General features: G+C 46.3%; 1 protein-coding gene across 1 annotated transcript in view; it reads left to right on the top strand.

The window, feature by feature from the left end:
- uhrf1bp1l (UHRF1 binding protein 1-like) overlaps positions 1–14,352 on the top strand; it is a 58,454-nt gene that overhangs the window by 8,080 nt on the left and 36,022 nt on the right. The window contains exon 2 of the mRNA XM_031582399.2: positions 2,933–3,095. Within this exon, the coding sequence (XP_031438259.1) occupies positions 2,933–3,095 (163 nt within the window). The remainder of the gene's footprint in view (positions 1–2,932; positions 3,096–14,352) is intronic.

Consider the following 14,352-nt stretch of genomic DNA (forward strand, 5'->3'; position numbering starts at 1 on the left):
ATAATTTCACAAGTAAAAAGAAAAGAAAAAAACTAAACAGAAAATGAACTCTGGTACAGTTTTTCTCAACTTAGCCGAATGACTGGACTTGACTTCATGATCTGCAGGGACTGACCCATACCTACTGCCCTATCCCTCCCTACTGCCCCATACCTACTGACCCATACCTCCCTACCAGGCTCAGGGCCTCCAGAGGAGTCGAGCAATGGAGGAAAGCAAGAGCTGAAGAGATCAGGGCTGCGTCTTTCCACCAACTACCGTTGTCAACTGAGAGCAAGACTATCATTTTTAACTTGTTCTCTTCGCGGTTACCTCGGTGGTTACTCATCGACGCAGTCCTGAAAGTAGCGTTTTAGTAGCGGCCCTTTGGCCCTTAGATCCGCTGGGCCCATCCTAGATGCCTAGAGGTGTGTGTGTGTGTGTGTGTGTGTGTGTGTGTGTGTGTGTGTGTGCGCGTGCGCGTGCGTGCGTGCTGGGCCCATCCCAGATGCCTCGACTCATTTACATTGATTACGTCTCAAACCTTCTGAGAGAAGTAATGGGACACCAACAGAGAAAAGGGCTGACTGATATAAATGTAGTGAATGAAGGTGGAAATGTCCCCCCTCCCCCTAGCCCTGCCACAACATGTTAATTGAGATTCCCACTGCAAGCCTGTCAGAAGATTGTTGGTTATGGGAGTCTACTAGGTGGCCAGGGGACCAATTAATGGTTCAGCTTAGATGTTTACCGTCCTCTCCTACATGACACCATAACACTAAATGGTTGCTTAAAAAATGTTTTTCACTTTGAGTGGGAATGAGGTAGCCTATAATTGTGTCTGTGTGTGTGTGTGTGTGTGTGTGTGTGTGTGTGTGTGTGTGGGGAGGGAGTGTAGTAGCCTATTTTTGCTTGAAATGCCCATCCCTACTTCATACTTCAACTTTGAAATGGCTAGTAGCGCTTGCACCACAACTACATGCCATTTAGTTTTAGTTTTACATGACACGATGGTAACGTTGAATAATCTGTGTATTGAACACGGCTGCGGCCAATACACAGGTTTGTTTTTACAAGTGCCTCTACAAGAGGCAGACCTTAGATATTTGACCTTCATTTGAGTATTTCCCCTCTGCTACCTGCTCCATTCCTGTCCTTGTACTTTTCCCCTCTGAATGTCCGGGAGACTCAGGTAGCACGTCTATGATGTGGACCATCCCACTGGACAGCCTGTCTTGACAGCGTTGGGACCATCTGTCCTAAGTCATCACATAATTGAGTGAGGCAGATCTCCTTCGAAACGTAGGCGAGATCTGCCTCCCTCGCTATTTTCATGGCACGCAGTGTGTGTGTGTGTGTGTGTGTGTGTGTGTGTGTGTGTGTGTGTGTGTGTGTGTGTGTGTGTGTGTGTGTGTGTGTGTGTGTGTGTGGCATGCCATATTCCACTGTCAGCCAGCATCCGCCCGCTGAGTCAGAACCACGGAATATTTTTGAGGCTTTTATCACTGGCTCCAATAATGCTGTATTGACCACGCGCGGTCACTGCAGATAGATGGAGTTTGCCATCCTGTTTGTGACGCCATTAGTAGTCATGGAAACTCCCCTTATATAGGACAGGTGAGGGACTTTGAGTCGAAGAGTAACCGGGGGCAACAGTGGGTCTGTAATTGATAGGGGGACAGCAATAATTGGGCATGTGGGTGTGAACAATTGTGAGCAATGATTTTCACTTTTAATTAATAATAAAGTAGTCACAGAAAATGACTCCATAACCAGTTACAAACCAGTTATTTGTGTTTGTGTGTGTTTTTGTTTTTTGTATTGAGCAAAACACACAATTGCTCTATGGCACTCACGTCCATGTAGTGAGGAAACAGAAATGATGTATGAGAGCCTTTGTGGTGTGTGTGTGTGTGTGTGTGTGTGTGTGTGTGTGTGTGTGTGTGTGTGTGAATGGTGGGGAAACTGGTGTGATTGCGCTTGGTTCTTATCTGCAGGGCACAGATTGTGGGGGAAAACAGGTCAACATGTAGTCCCAGAGACTAATGACCCTTGAGGACTCCACCAGGTAAACCATTAACTCCACAATCAAACACATGGCATCAGGACAAAGACAAAGACAAGGTCACAGACGATGACAGGGAGTGGATGAGCTTTGGACGGTCAGGAGATAGGGCCTCTTCACATAGCTGAGTACTTGAACATTGCACTGGCTTTCTGTATGTGTCTCTCTCTCTCTCACACCCACACCCACACCCACACCCACACCCACACCCACACCCACACCCACACCAACACCCACACCAACACACACACACACACACACACACACACACACACAGATGAATGCACAAAGTACTTGGGTGTGAACAGTGAGAGTTGGAGTTCTTACTGATGGCGATACCAACCCTCTAAACACACATGTATAGATTGGCTTGCAGACACACTCCCACACACACACACACACACACACACACACACACACACACACACCTAAACTCACTGACATTGATAAATTGATAAAAACTTTGGCCGATGAGAAGATGTGTACGCACCCACACACACCGTTTCACATCCACTCTCTCTTGCACTTTAACACACTCAGTGTTTCCTGTGTAGACAAACATCTACTGACTCTCTCCCTCCCACACATACACATGAGACTTTTATTTCCCTTTTGAAGGCAGTGCCAGTGTCCAAAGGACCGCTCTTGTGGGGACAGAATGACTTGGCAGTGTGCACAAACAAACACACACGCACGCACGCACGCACGCACGCACCTCTGCATCTCTCTCTCTCGTTCTTTCTCTCTGCCTGGTTTGCATGTTTTCATGTTGTAATTTCTCTTTGTTTTTCTCCCCTCTCTCTCTGTGTCTCTTGTCTTCCTCCTTCCTCCCTCTCTCTTTCTGTCCTGTCCTCCATCACCCCCCCCCCCTCCCCTATTCACCTGCAGGTTTGCCAAGAACCTGTCCCCGGACAAGATCAATCTGAGCACGCTCAAAGGAGAGGGTCAGCTGACCAACCTGGAGCTAGATGAGGAGGTGCTGCAGAATATGCTGGAAATCCCCACCTGGCTGGCCATCAACAAGGTGTGCTGCAACAAGGCCGCCATACGGGTAAGCCCTCCTCCTCCTCCTCCTCTTCCTCCTACTAATCACTGCTAGAATAGGTGTTGAATCAGAACTGTTGTCATGACGTTGTCATCATTACTGGGCATTGGTCCTCCCCATCACCACCTGCTACACTGGATTAAGTCTGCAGTGGTAATACAGTTATTAAAAAGCCATCTTCATTGTAACCATGCCAACCCTTGAAAACGGTCCCACTACTAAACAATTGTACCTGTTCTTGAAGTCATTTTCTATGTCCAATTATCCCATTTTGGTGTAAATATTCATGGTTTATTTCTGTAGCCAGAGTAGGAACGTTTTGTAGGAAATCACCAGAACACCATACCATTGAATTTTAGACTGAGGGATGCAGAATTTCTACATCTGCTGCAGTCATTTTTTTTTTTTTTTTTTTAACGTTATCACAGTATCTGCCATGGAGGTGCAAAGCCTTGTGCTGCAGCTGAAGTATATTATCCACTGTGTGTGTGTGTGTGTGTGTGTGTGTGTGTGTGTGTGTGTGTGTGTGTGTGTGTGTGTTTGTGTATGTGTGTGCTCTCCTGACCTGGAGGTGTGAAACACCCACCACTGCAGAGCATTGTGTTCTCATGAAGACTACAGCACACTGCAGTATTACCCACAGAGTCTCTCTCACACACACACACACACACACACACACACACACACACACACAGTGACACGCCGCACTGACTAGCCTCTGATTCACCAGCTGCTTGGCCTCGCTTAAAGGACAGTACACACTCCTACACCGCAGTGCCCTTTGTTGTCTCTCTCTCTCTCTCTCTCTCTCTAGCCCTCTCTCTCTCTCTCTCTCTCTCTCTCTCTCTCAATCCCTTTCTTTCTCCTGATTATCCTCTCCTCCCTCCTTTCTTTCCCCTCGCCTCTTCTCTCATCAGGCTGCAGTTTTTGGCAGTGTGCTCATGACGAGCGGCTGGCTTTCATTCCACGTATTCTCTCTCTCTCTCTCTCTCTCTCTCTCTCTCTCTCTGCTGGCTGCAATAGGCCAGCTCATCTGTTAAACAGACACCTTGGAATCAATTCCGTCGATGAGGAGGATGTCTTCCACCCACACACACACACACACACACACACACACTCACAAAATAACTGTTTCAGTAATGAGGTCATTGGATCTGTGGGCTGTTGTGGAACTTTGAAGGACTGTTTGTTGTTGAGTGAACATGTGTGAGAGTTGGAAGGAGGTGTCTGTGGGCCTGTGTCTGTGGGCCTGTGTCTGTTTCAGAATGAGGTGTCTGTGGGCCTGTGTCTGTGGGCCTGTGTCTGTGGGGGAGGTGTCTGTGGGCCTGTGTCTGTGGGCCTGTGTCTGTGGGCCTGTGTCTGTTTCAGAAGGAGGTGTCTGTGGGCCTGTGTCTGTGGGCCTGTGTCTGTGGGCCTGTGTCTGTGGGCCTGTGTCTGTTTCAGAAGGAGGTGTCTGTGGGCCTGTGTGGTCTGTTTTAGGGGGTGCACAGAGTACTTAAGGATTCAAGTAATCGAGTATCTACATGAACATCGAGTACCTGTTAATTATGTGATGCTAGTGTAAGCATTGCGAATAAATGGGTCAGTTTCTAAAAATTGTTCATTATTAGTATTGATTACATGTCCCATACTGCTTTAGTTGGAGTTTTGGATGGAGGAGTAAAGTTTCAGTTCTGAACTCGGTCTGTCTCCGTGAACTTATTGCCTACAACCACGTAATAAGCCCTCCCAAAGATCTCCAGTTTCACACTGTAGCTCTCGCGCACACAGACAGACAGACAGACAGACAGACAGACAGACAGACAGACAGACAGACAGACAGACAGACAGACAGACAGACAGACAGACAGACAGACAGACAGACAGACAGACAGTAGCTCTCGCACGCACTCAGTTTTCAACTAGAGCCCTTAGTGAACAAGAGGAAGGATGGTGACTGCAGAAATCAATTTTTTGGAAGTTCCCAACTGTGGGGAAATAAATGTGCAGTAATTGTGAGTTCTGAATGGATGGCTCAGGCATCGAGTCTGTCATGTAATAGACTAGGCTACAACACTAACGCGGCTAAACAAATGAATGTTGATAAAAAATAGATACAAGCAAATTTCAGGCTAATTTCATCTTTGAATCAGTATGCATGCCATAGCAGAGTGTGATGGGGTGTGTGTGTGTGTGTGTGTGTGTGATGAGGGACTGTTGTGTCTAATTACCAACATGCATACACCCCAGTCTGCACACCTCTGCCTGTTTCCTTTTCACAGGAGATCAGTGGTGTTTTTGATTAGCACCCTTTGTCTCTCTCTCTCTCTCTCTCTCTCTCTCTCTCTCTCTCTCTCAGCCCACATATCCCCAAGATGAAGCTCATTATGGTTTCTGTCAGTGTAACTGCTGATGCTGCATGAGATCTGATTTGCTCCAACCCCCCGCTTGCCTTTTCCACCTTGCTCCCTTTGAACTTTATTCTCACACACACACAAACACACACACACACACACACACACACACACACACACACACACACACACACTCACACACAAACACACACACACACACACACACACACACACACACACACCCTTAACTATCTCTTTCACTCACACACACACACACACCCTTAACTCTCTCTTTCACTCACTCACTCACACACACACACACACACACACACACACCCTTAACTCTCTCTTACACACACACACACACACACACACACACACACACACACACAACTCTCTCTTTCACACACACACACACACACACACACACTTAACTCTCTCTTTCACACACACACACACACACACACACACACACACACCCTTAACTCTCTCTTTCAATCACACACACACTTCCTCACTCTCCCTCAGTTTTTTCTCCTTGCACAGACGCTGATGTCAGCACCGCCCCCAGCCTCACAGTGACGTAAATGTGCATCACTGGACCTAACGCCATTGGTTAAACCCACCTGTCATAGCCTCTCTTTGGAGACCTAACGCCATTGGTTAAACCCACCTGTCATAGCCTCTCTTTTGCTGCCCTCTCTCTTTCTCTCCCTTTCTCTGTCTTTCTCTCTCTTTCTCTATCTCTTTCTCTCTATCTCTCTCTCTCTCTCCCCCCCTTTCTCTTTCTCTTTCAGACATGACTGCACATCAGCCCCACATTTCCCTCTGACACCTGACCATGATGCTGGACATGTTGTGTAACAGGGGTACAGTTACAGGCTGTGTGTGTGTGTGTGTGTGTGTGTGTGTGTGTGTGTGTGTGTGTGTGTGTGTGTGTGTGTGTGTGTGTGTGTGTGTGTGTGTGTGTGTGTGTGTGTGTGTGTGTGTGTGTGTGTGTGTGTGTGTGTGTGTGTGTGTGTGTGTGTGTGTGTGTGTGTGTGTGTGTGTGTGTGTGTGGAGAGAGTGGTGGGAGACTGTTTTTACCCTCAGGTATTTAATTGCCTGTGTAGGTGTGAAAATGTGTCTTGTGGAATATGTTTGTGTGCCTGTTTCTTTTTTTTAGGTAGAAAATGAAATAACACTGTGGGTGGAGTGAGAGTCATGAATAGATAGATACGGAGAGGGATGAAGAGAGAGAGAGGGATGAAGGGAGAGAGGGACGAAGAGAGAGAGGGACGAAGAGAGAGAGGGAGGGAGGGATGAAGAGAGAGGGAGAGGGAGAGAGTGGTGTTATTTGGCAGTGATCCAGATCAGTCAGTACATACGCAGACACCTGTGCAGCCTCCCTCGCTGTGTGTGGACTGGGCAACAGCTACACCTCCTCCTCTCTCTTCACTGCTTTTTCACTTCCTCTACCTTTCTCTCTCTCTCTCTCTCTCTCTCCCTCTCTCTCTCTCTTTTTCTTTTTCTCTTTCTCTTTCCTTCCTTCCTTCTCTGCCACATACTTCCTTCCATAATGATGCCCTTGTTCGCAGTTTCTTTCTTTCTCTCTCTGTGTCCCTGTGTCTTCCCACTCCCACTTTCCTCTCACTGAACACTCTCTCACTGAACACTCTCTCACCCTGTTACCTCCCACTCTCCTCTCACTGAACACTCTCTCACTGAACACGCTCTCACTGAACACACTCTCACTGAACACTCTCTCACTGAACACACTCTCTCACTGAACACACTCTCACTGAACACTCTCTCACTGAACACGCTCCTGTCACTGAACACTCTCACTGAACACTCTCTCACTGAACACTCTCTCACTGAACACACTCACTGAACACTCTCTCACTGAACACACTCTCACTGAACACTCTCTCACTGAACACTCTCCTGTCACTGAACACTCACTGAACACACTCTCACTGAACACACTCTCACTGAACACACTCACTGAACACATTCTCACTGAACACATTCTCACTGAACACATTCTCACTGAACACTCTCCTCTCACTGAACACTCTCTCACTGAACACTCTCTCACTGAACACTCTCCTGTCACTGAACACTCTCTCACTGAACACACTCTCACTGAACACTCTCTCACTGAACACACTCTCACTGAACACTCTCTCACTGAACACTCTCTCACCCTGTTACCTCCCACTCTCCTCTCACTGAACACTCTCTCACTGCACTCTCACTGAACACTCTCTCACCCTGTTACCTCCCACTCTCCTCTCACTGAACACACTCACACTGAACACTCTCTCACTGAACACTCTCACCCTGTTACCTCCCACTCTCCTCTCACTGAACACTCTCTCACTGAACACTCTCACTGAACACACTCTCACTGAACACTCTCTCACCCTGTTACCTCCCACTCTCCTCTCACTGAACACTCTCTCACTGAACACTCTCCTCTCACTGAACACTCTCCTCTCACTGAACACTCTCTCACCCTGTTACCTCCCACTCTCCTCTCACTGAACACTCTCTCACTGAACACACTCTCACTGAACACACTCTCACTGAACACTCTCTCACCCTGTTACCTCCCACTCTCCTCTCACTGAACACTCTCTCACTGAACACACTCTCACTGAACACACTCTCACTGAACACTCTCTCACTGAACACTCTCTCACTGAACACACTCTCACTGAACACACTCTCACTGAACACTCTCTCACTGAACACTCTCTCACTGAACACGCTCTCACTGAACACGCTCTCACTGAACACTCTCTCACTGAACACTCTCACTGAACACGCTCTCACTGAACACTCTCTCACTGAACACACTCTCACCCTGTTCTTCCCTTCCTCTTGTCTGTGCGCAATATATCATTTCACACTCCTTAATGCTATCCTTGTTACTCACATTCACACTCTCCTATGGCTTTTCACACTCCCTCCTCTCCCTCTTCTCTCTCTCTCTCTCTCTCTCCCAGTCCCTCCTCTGTCGCTCTTTCTTTCTCCCCCCGATCTCTCTCTTTCCACCCCCTCTCTTTCTGACACCAACTCTGCTTCTCTTTCTCCCTATCTCTCTCTCTCTCCCTCTCTCTCTCTCTCTCTCTCTGTCTCCCAGTCCCTCCTCTGTCGCTCTTTCTTTCTCCCCCCGATCTCTCTCTCTCTTTCCACCCCCTCTCTTTCTGACACCAACTCTGCTTCTCTTTCTCCCTATCTCTCTCTCTCTCTCCCTATCTCTCTCTCTCTCTCTCTCTCTCCCTCCTTCTATCCCCACTCTCTGCCTGTCCATTTCTCTCTCTAATCTCCCCAGTGTGAAAGGTCATCATTGCCAGTCCACCGTGTGTCACCCAGGGAGGCAGAAGCTGCTCCTGCTCCTGCTGTCTGCTGACGGCCCTGGCGCTCAATCAGCAGCAGGCAACTCTGAGTCACGACAGACACCGCAGAGAAGGTGGGAGGGAGAGAGGGAGGGAGGGAGAGAAAGAAAGAAAGAAAGAAAGAGAGAGATAGGGAGGGAGGGAGGGAGAGAGGAAGAGAGTGGCAGGGCAGGGCAGCAGCCCCGGGAGCACAGGAGAGGAACGTAGGGTGTGTCTGGCTGCTTCCGGTCGTCTCTAAGTCTCACCGACAGGCAATGAAACCCCAGCCAGGGGATGCAGCTTAAAAACAACTGCCTTTCTTTAGCACTGAATCGTTCTTTGTCATACAGAACAAGCGTGGTACCAAGTTTCTGTAGGATGTCTGTGAGGGTTTGTCTTGTCTGTGTCTGTGTAGATAAGGGGTGTGTGTGGGAGTGCAAGTAGGCTGTATGTGAGTGGGAATGTGTGTTCATGTAAATAGGCTCTGTTCGTGTGTGTATGTGGGATTCACCTCTGCAGAATACGGACAGTGGAATGGTCTTCAGGCTACACACTAGGGCTGTCAAAATTGCTCAAAAATGACGTTCGAATATTCGCTTTAAAAAAACACATATATTCGAACATATTCGAATTTCTGGTTGCGCATTAGGCACGTCAATAACAGGACAAATTAATACAACGAGACATAACTACTTGTATAGGTAATTTATTTAAGTTTAAACATATTTAACAACATATTACCTACACAAAAAAAAGTAAATTAACTAATGGCCAAGACCGCAGAGCTTGCACACACGCACTCTTTCTTTCTCCCTCTCTCTGCCTCTCCCGCACCGTCGCGCTCTCTGCGCATAGCGGTTTAAATGAACGACAACAAGGGATACGGTACCTCGGTTCCAGTGCTTCACAGAACTCCCTGAAGCCTATCCCATCCACCACAGTGATCGGCCTCATGTCCTTGCATATGAACGAAATCAATTTTTGCGTGCAAGCCTCCTGTCGTGCCGCAGGCAACGAACTTGTGACGGACGGCGCAAAATATGTATCCAGACGTGGCTGTTTCGCTGAAGTTCCACATATTATGCCATATTCACTTGGATGCACATTTTGGGAGATGTAGCCTCAAGTTGCTAGTTGTTGAATGGTAAGCTAACGCTAGCTTACATAGCTTACACACTACTTAACTGTAGGCTCAACAAGTTTACAATCAACTGCCCAAAATCCGAAATATTTCCAGACATCACTCTTTAGATTTTTGGGGGTTACAATCACTTTCTATGCTGCGGTCAAGCAGGGTTCTGCACTTTCTGCCATCTTCCACCAAGTCAACTGTCAGCAGTGAGGCAACTTTTTGAGCCTACAGCTAAAGTAGTGTGTAAGCTAGAGTTAGATTACCATTCAACAACTAGCAACTTGAGGCTACATCTCCAAAATGTGGAGATGTAGCCTCAAGTTGCTAGTTGTTGAATGGTAAGCTAACTCTAGCTTACATAGCTTATACACTATAGCTGTAGGCTCAACAAGTTTACCATCAACTGACCAAAATCCGAAATATTTCCAGACATCACTCTTTAGATGTTTGGGGGTTACAATCACTTTCTCTGCTGCGGTCAAGCTGGATTCTGCACTTTCTGCATCTCGGAAGTCAACTGTCAGCAGTGACTCTGTGCCAGACAGTGAGACTCCTGTGACCTGTCCCTGAGCTCAGGCACGCGCCCACCCGCAAAGCAGACAGTGCTGCCGCTGTTTTTTTTTTTTTTTTTTTACATTCGAATATTCATTTTCACATTCGAAATTCTATTTTTAACAACTATTCGAATATATATTCGAATTTAGAATATTCGTTGACAGCCCTACTACACACCAACACGCAGATCGAGCACATGGTTGCACAACATTTGTGACCTTTTTTCTTCTGCACAAGCAACCAGACGGCACAGCAAGGGGGTTGTTTAGGGTTGTTGGGCCAGTGGGCAAGGTTGGAGAGGTGCCAGCTTCATTCCTAACACAGGTCCTGTCTTGGCAATGAGGTGTGACGGTGTGCTGCACATGTCGTGATTCTCTGAACTAAATGCAGCCTAACTATCACCATGTTTACTTAACCTTGCTTCATAAATTCCTCTCCCTAAGACCCAACATGTCAGATGTAGTGGCTAACATCTATGTGTTGGGCAGGTTCACCTCAGTTTAGTCTACCCTCAGCTATTCAACTCGAAACTCAATATCTCTCTCAACACGCATGTGTTCGACTCCAAGTGTGAGTCACCTCTCAGCAGTGGTATGTGGTGACTTCACTTGTAGGCAAGTAGAGTTGATGCCGTCCACAACACCCCCAAACAACAAAACACAGAGGTTACACATGGGTATTTTGATGGCAGAAATGTCTGCCTTTTTTATGGCAAACCATCAGCTCACTGAACATAACGACGGAGCCTGTAACCTGCAGTAACCACCTCCAACTTTCATCGCAAGCACTAAAGTCCTCCGTAACACCTTGGTAGTGTCGGACGAGACCTGCAGGCTTGAGACCTGGCATGGCTGGATGGCTCCCTCTGATCATAATCTTCTCATGAAACTCACCTCTTGCAAAACGGGTCGCTTAAAGTTGTTCCACAAAAAACCTGACGTCATTTTCACAATGTTTTCTGACCATGCTGATGAATATAATAAATACAATAAACTTCTGCAAGAATCAAAACTCTTCTGCGAAATAATACTTATAATAAATAATAATGCGTGCAGTATCATAACTGATTCCAGAACAGCATAAGCTGGCCAACATGCAGCTTGCTTGCCGTTTGTAACTACGTAGCAGTGTCTATCTAGCCCTAACTAGCCTCCTGTTGAAACACAGTATACAATACGCATAGGGATGCACGATATTGAATTTTAGCCGATATGCCGATATTTACAAGCTCATTTTGGCCGATTGCCGATGCCGATACCGATATGTACACCTTTGCCTTTTAATTATTGAAAAGTCTCTCCTGTACTAGAATTAATCTGTTATTATGATAGGGTATTGCTGTAGATACGGGACATTAAAAACTTAATTTGTATCATTTTAGAAATAGACATTCACTCATGAAAACTATTGAAATTATTTTAAATATGGCAGATTTATTTATATTTTCACGTCACAATTTTCATACTTGAACAGTACCTCCTTGAACTTGAACAACTACACTCTGGAAATGCAACTTGGCTAACTTGGCAGGCTAACGTTGGTTAACTGACTTACAGTTTAATAACATCCCTTCTAGGATTTCTAGACTAATCTATGTAACGTTATTGCCAAGTTAGCTATATAAATTCCATATATGCAAAAGTAAGCCATGTACAGATAGCGTGGGCTCGTGACCTAACGTTTCACATCCCGTCAAATGAGATCATCAACTTCGCTGGTGTCACGTAGCATGCAAGCTAACTAGCTAGTGTTTTCTAGCTAACTAGCAACTTATTAACTTCTATTAGCGCGCGACAGGTAATGTTGCAAAGCGTTGCACGCAGGTGGTCTGCATCTATGCATGCAACCTACGTTACGGCCAAGCTGTCGTCTCCTCTTCCATCTCCTGAAAAGTTTCCTGACAAATAGCATGTCAACATCCTCTGATACTGTGAAGTACTGCCACACAGCCGACGTGTTGAATTATGTTGTTGGCGCTCATAGTAACCAAAACATTTGCTTCACGTGCGCATAATTTGAACGTCACCTTATCGGCCAGGTACATCGGCAGAAATGTTCATATCTGCAGATGCCGATAATTAAGTTTTGAAGCTTTTATCTGCAGATACCGATGTCGTGCCGATATTATCGTGCATCCCTAAATACGCATGCACAAACCTCCAAAACAAGCTGATCAAACAGGTAATATAAGATCATAAATGGAAAGACAAGGGCTATGCTACAAAGATATTTACCACAACCATATTATTTGAAGTCTATTTTTAGATCTAGCTGGGCAAGCACGCCGCTGCTTCTCGGTGTAATACCTCAGTGTGCTGACGGCTAACAGCTAACGGCTAACACGCCGCTGCCTCTCGTTGTAATACCTCAGTGTGCTGACGGCTCTACAGGTTCCCATGAGTCGCTGCACTTTCATTTGACTAATAGGCAATGACTCGGTGAGAGTTCATTCAGGACATTTGTCCATCATCATGTTTTAAGGTCGGTTCTGTCAGAATCAGAATCAGGTTTTATTGGCCAAGTAAGTTTGCACAAACAAGGAATTTGACTTGGTAAAGTGACTCTCAGTGTGCTTACACAAAATATACAACACAATACAATACAAACAAACAAACAGTGCAACAGTGCAATGAACTAAGGAGTTTAAGAAAGTATGTACAAGGCGGAATGGCTATATACAGTAGCTGTGAAATGTTGCACAACAGTAGTGCAAAGAAGAAGTGGAGAGTGCGAGAAGTGCAGGGATAAATATATAAATATAAATATATATGCTACAGTGGGTTAGTTGTTCAGTAGTGAGACGGCGAGGGGGAAGAAACTGTTTTTGTGTTTGGAGGTTTTGTAGCGTCTACCAGAGGGGAGGAGTTTGAATAATTTGTGTCCGGGGTGTGAGGGGTCTGCAGTGATTTTTGGTCATCATTGATTTCTAGACTTAAGCTATTCTCTTCTTCTTTTGCCTCCGTGACCATTTAAACGTAAAAGGGCCAATTAAATACAGCCTGGCCTTAATTGTCATTTAAACAGTTAGCTGATGGAGTCAAAGACCTGTAATGTTCCTGTCAGAGATAACTTCTAGCGGCTGATGGCTAACAGCCAGTAGCTCTTAAAGGCCCATCTTCTCAATCATAATATGGATCATTCGGAGAGACCGAGAGACACACTGTCCTCGTTTGGCTTCAAACAATAGAGGAAGTCCATCTCTCCTGTGCTGTGTTTTATTTCTTCTCTTCCCTTCATCTCTTTTCATCTCTATTTCTGCTCCGTCTTTGTCTCCATCCCCCTGTTCTCCCCTGTTCCTCTCTCATCCCTCTGTTCCTCTCTCATCCCTCTGCCCCCCCCTGTTCCTCTCTCATCCCCCTGTTCCTCTCTCATCCCTCTGTTCCTCTCTCATCCCTCTGTTCCTCTCTCATCCCCCTGCCCTCCTCTGTTCCTCTCTCATCCCCCTGTTCCTCTCTCATCCCCCTGTTCCTCCTCTGTTCCTCTCTCATCCCCCTGTTCCTCTCTCATCCCCCTGTTCCTCTCTCATCCCCTGTTCCTCTCTCATCCCCCTGTTCCTCCCTCATTTCACTTTCAATACCTCCATTGTGTTTTTCTCTTCCTTCTGAAGTCAGTGAATTCAATGGGGAATGGGGACATAATGAGTGTACTTCCTCATGCTTTCATCGCTGCTTCACCACACACACACACACACACACACACACACACACACACACACACACACACACACACACACACACACAGACTTCACTCTGTGAATATTGATTTTGGTAATTATGGGTGTGGAAATAAATGACAGTGAGATGATATGCTGACACAGACACAGACACACTTTGTATGTTTGTTGTACGCATTTATATGTGAGATGTGCTCAGACAGGG

The sequence above is a fragment of the Clupea harengus genome, chromosome 16 (genome assembly GCF_900700415.2).
Source record: "Clupea harengus chromosome 16, Ch_v2.0.2, whole genome shotgun sequence".
Taxonomy (NCBI): domain Eukaryota; kingdom Metazoa; phylum Chordata; class Actinopteri; order Clupeiformes; family Clupeidae; genus Clupea; species Clupea harengus.